General features: G+C 41.1%; 1 protein-coding gene across 1 annotated transcript in view; it reads right to left on the bottom strand.

Moving 5' to 3' along the window:
• Nucleotides 1–4,762, bottom strand: part of T265_09852 (hypothetical protein) — a gene marked incomplete at both ends in the record, with an annotated part of 92,503 nt that extends 87,741 nt beyond the window's left edge. The window contains 2 exons of the mRNA XM_009176050.1: nucleotides 2,046–2,143; nucleotides 4,637–4,762. Of these exons, the coding sequence (XP_009174314.1) occupies nucleotides 2,046–2,143; nucleotides 4,637–4,762 (224 nt within the window). The remainder of the gene's footprint in view (nucleotides 1–2,045; nucleotides 2,144–4,636) is intronic.
• Between the last annotated feature and the right edge of the window lie 397 nt (nucleotides 4,763–5,159).

Genomic DNA, 5,159 nt, shown 5'->3' with positions numbered 1-5,159 from the left:
TCACATGAAGTGGAGAGCCTGACCTGTTCGCTGGCTCGTCCACATACAGTATTGTAGCAGTATCGTCTGCCCGCCCTAATGACTTCACTGTTGCGTAAACTGCGAACCAGTAACACTAATACATGACTAATAAGTAAACTAGCATTGAGTATCCGAATTGTCAACCAAATCAAAGCTTCAGAAATATGATGAAATATTTTTTACGATGCTTCAAACCCGACAAAGGTTGAGAGCATCCGCTGGTGGTAATCGCCGAAATTTCCCATTAGTCAGCTATTTAAGGATTGCTGCTAAACAACATTTCGGGGTCCTTTGTTAACTTGAAATGGATTGTTATTTGAGGCATTCTAACAGAACTTTTCAATGATCTGACTTGATACTTGTCAACAAGATGCCTTTCTTTGATTGTGAATGAATCATTCGGACATTTCGATCAGTCACACTGGCTGATGTAATGTCTTTTGGAGCCGTCACCGACTGAACCGATAACAATACTGAGATGATCCGGAATACTAATAATGCTACTTGTACCAATGGTGCTGACGTGATTTCCATTGTGACCAGAAATTATTTTAGCTTAATTTGAGTCGATTCACGAAGAAATTAGCAGACAGGGTCCAAGACCATGAAAGCAGGAGTCCAGTACAGAGCCAGCTTTGTAGAGCGGGGCGTCAAATTACCTCGTGTCACAACAACGGTATGCGTACAGAAGCTCTACAATTCTGGCATCCTTTGACTCCGATAATAATACTTTCGATGCATATGATCGTTTCTACACCAGACAGATAAACACATTGCAGGGAAAATATTACCCACAGAATCTTTTGGGTGGATACAGACACATTTAATATGTGAAAAATTTCCAATACGATTCTCATTTTACCCCATGCAAATAAGGCCAAAATGCGGACGAAAAACGTTTATCATGGTTGTTTCTAAATACACACTACATTATCAAAATATAGAACTATTATTCTAATTTTCATATATCCTAGCAATTCTGGTGCTTTCGGAATGGATATTTTCGGTGCCACGACTGATGCAAATGGTCTTTGTTATGACTTTTGACATCCGGTTTATTCTTGAGAACAGTTTAACCTACAGCACAGCGGATTCTCTGATATGAGGAATCTAGAAAGCAAGTTTAGACGGTTGATTGCATGAACAACATCGAAATTCTCAGATTCTATTGCTTTTTTGCAAGCCCTATTTCCGTCTAACATAACGAAACATAAAACACTAGGCACGGTGATACTGGTGTGCGAATAACGTGAATCACATTATGCACCTCAGTAAGATCTGAGTTCAGTGGGATGGCAGAATCTACCCCACGGAAATCGGAATATCGTAGCACAACAAGGAATCGCTGTTGAAAGCAAACGCAGGCCGTGAAATGTGTATATTCCTTTTGGCTTCTATCCGCTGCCTTTCCAATTAGATGATCACAGCCATGATAGTAATTTGGTAAAACAAAACCGTTTCCGGTACCATTAATGCAAAGTTCCACTTGGAAAACCATTTCATGTGGACTTTAAAAAATGTTGAGTCAAGACCAATGAGAAATTAACTGAAATTAAATTGGTGTTGATGATTTCTCCAGCATCAATTAACTGAATTAAATTGGTGTTGATGATTTCTCCAGCATCGGAACCAGCCGCATAAATAACCCAGTTCTTCGACGGCACTTCGATGGCCAACTTTGGACATCGGTGACCCCCAAGTATGCAACACGGTCGATGCAGGACAATAACGCAATAAGACGCGACAACAAGGCATCCTACCCAGACATTTTGAAGCTTCATCTGCCTGCAATTATATATTGTCCGCCTCCTACCAGTCATGAAAATAACATGAAAGAAAAGAAAATATGATGTGACATCTGAAGTGACGCACGAAACCGCAAATATATCTAGAAGGCGATTTCATACATGCACTATATCCCTGAGGAGTACGGATCGAAAATGAGACATTTAAAATCCATCTAAGGAAATGTTATTTCTACAGGCTAGTTGCTATCGATGACGAAAATTGTACGCCATATTTACTTGATATTTTTAGCAATATCGTCGAAGGCGAAGGTAACTTTGTTTTCTGCTTGAATTTTGTTTGCACGCACGATTTGCGAAGTGTTAAGAACTTCCGCCTGAATGGGGATATAAACGACAGTTGAATTATCGATAACAGGCGTAGTGCAACAGGGAGATTAAAGCAGAGAAAATGGTTGAGATCGTCCACATCTATTGGAATATCAGTTCCCGAAATAAATCATCTGGAGCACATTGCTGACCCTTCAATGGAATTCTTTGAGAATTCCGAGCGAGATTTTATCATTCCGGTGGGGTACAGGTCTACCGAAAGGTCCATATCAACCAGGCAACTGACCTACTTTCAGCAGGGATTATCTGTGGAGTGCATCTGATGCCGGTCCAAAGAGACTCCAGCCCGCATACTACTGAACATCGTTTAAAGCCTCAGCCATTTGGCCAGGAGCAGCTGATCAGTGGTGTAATCTTCTAGCACTCCACTCTATTTGGGAACGCAGTTTGACAGGCATATCCTCAAGAAAGCGAAAGACCTCAGTTCGTCGTTAGAGTGTCAAATCCAAATTTGTTGGCAGCAACTATTGGGTGATTGTCCTCGGGCACTATCAAATGAGTCAATTTTCCTTCATGGCTATTACGTCAGCCCTCAAAAAATGCTTTTGCGATGAACTCTTAAAGGTGTTTTTCATAGAAATTTTGGGGATAACGACTAATGTGCATCAATTTAGGATTGAGGAGATGTAAGTTCAGTGCTCGTCATCAAGCTTGAAAGTATATTTATGATGCTTTCGGTAGTGAAATTTTCAAGTGTTTGAAACTGTTTCACATTGACGGCTGAATAGTTTGCACGGTATTTAATCTCTGTCACCAGCTAAAGTTCTTAGTGGCAGCTGATGATTCAGGTTAGTAAGAGATCAAACGCCAGTTTTCATCAAACCGATCTGATTTTTTTCATCAAACCGATTTTTTGCTAAGAATAAGGTAGTGATCATGAAATTTCCCCTTTAGTGAGTGAGTAAGCTATCACTAAATGTACAGACAGACGACTGGCAAAAACAGAGCACCTCCATCGGTTGAGAATCCTTGTGGGCTCAAAATGCTGAAGATGAAAACGAAGAAATGAACACTTAGATCTTGTTTTTCCTGTGCCAGCTAGCAAAGTTAAAAGCCTCGAAATGAACTTCCATAAGCTTAGCAATCATTGGGATGCATGACCAATCATTAGATTACAAATTTTAACAATCAATCGATTGACTAAGGCTTCCAAATTGGAAAACTGTCACTGAAAGAGTAACCTCCGAAGGCTTCAGAAATAATTAGTTTCGTGTTCAACTGCAAGCGCCTTTAAGCTTTTCGTCCGGAAAAACTCAAAATCACTCGGTTCCAAAATGGAAGTGGAATAATTCTCATCGATTTTCTAACCTACGTGCCTCCCACTGTCGGAATAACCTGGCTATACAAGCTGAGTTGTCTCGATTAGGCCAACGATGAGTGTAGCTACTATTTAGGAATAAGCGTGCTTTTCCGGAATATTTCCTGAACAAAGGATTCACAAAGGATTTCGAAGGCAGGGCTCGAGAACAGGCAAAACTATTCTAGCCTGGAAAAAGTTTGTGTGGACCACAACTTCACATTTCGTCAAGTCTCATAACATCAAAATGCGTACTGGCGCTCTACGATCTTGGTATCCCTTGACTTTAATAGTAAATGTCCGATTCTGTCGTTCGTTTCTAGACTAAATAAATAATCACGCTGCAATAAAATATTATTTATAGAATCTTAAGAATGGACAAAGACACAATCAATATGTGTATCATTTTGCATAAGAATCTCACACAAACTCATGTAGATGCGGCACGTACGGTCAAATGATTTTAACCAATGTGGCATTTCATATATTTCTTCTCAATACACACCACTCGGACATAACAAGTCGTTTCGAAATATTGACTTACAGTTCGTTGCAATTCTGGTGCTTACGAAAACGATTTGATTGGCGTTAACAACCGAAGTGAGAGGTCTTTGTTGGGATTTCTGGGACCTGATATATTAATCAGGTCACTCTAGGCTAAGGTACTGCGGAGTCTAGGACAGTTTCTCCAATATGATGAAGCCACAAAGCTAGGTCATATAAAAATTTAGGCTGGCAGACCATCTAATCATTATAATTTTCCTTTTTCACAAGCCCAAACCTCCTAATGGCAGGCAGTGATTTCTACTACCATAACTAAAATTGAAACAACTATAGGGGATGTTAGCTTCTGAATGACGTCAACCACGGTATGCGTCTCAGTAACATCTGAATTTAATAGGACACGAGAGTCGATCCAGCCGAAAGCGAAATATCGATCACGACAAGGAATTACCCATGAAAACGACCATAAGTCACGCAACGTGTGTCCATTTGTATGTCCATCAGTTGTGGCTTCTACTCAAGGCCTTTTCGAATGAAACATTACAGCCATGGGGAAAAGTAGGTGGGGTACAACAGTTTCGGGGAACATTAGTGTAAGTTCTCACTACGGAAACCCTTGCTTGCGGATCCACGTACAACTTTGAGCCTGAAACTGGATAAAATATCAACTGAAACCTACCTGATTTCGATAGTCTTCGCAGGTATTGGAAGGACAAGGACAAGGACAACAAGGACAACCCAGTTGTTTGACGGACAATTGTTTAACAAGGATGACCAAATGAGAACGGCGGCGGCTTCGAACCATGCAGCATGCCAAACGCAGAAGTAGAACGCAATAAAAAGCGAACAGCGAGGCATCATATTCAGACTTCAGATTCCTCGCGGTAGATCTCTTCAATACGTAACAGCTGTCTAAGACGTGCTATTGAACCCCACTCAACTGCCCTACGACTGTATTTGCACTCGTCAAAATCCACCGGCACCGACGGGGAAACCGCATTCTGAACATGGAAACCAGCGCTACCGTTGACACGGTGGCCTGCAATTACGTCAAAATGCAGGGCACATTATCACACAACAGTGGTCAAAAGAACCATTGAATATCTGAGACTCAACGTTACGCCTGCACTGGCCACCAGAAAGTATAGCTAGGAGTTTTTACATTGGGGAGGTGTTGGGCATCCGCACAACCCGTGAGATCA

The sequence above is a fragment of the Opisthorchis viverrini genome (genome assembly GCF_000715545.1).
Source record: "Opisthorchis viverrini unplaced genomic scaffold opera_v5_311, whole genome shotgun sequence".
NCBI classification, from domain to species: Eukaryota; Metazoa; Platyhelminthes; class Trematoda; order Opisthorchiida; family Opisthorchiidae; genus Opisthorchis; species Opisthorchis viverrini.
The sequence above is the reverse complement of the archived record's forward strand: the minus strand, read 5'-3'. Positions and strand labels throughout refer to the sequence as shown.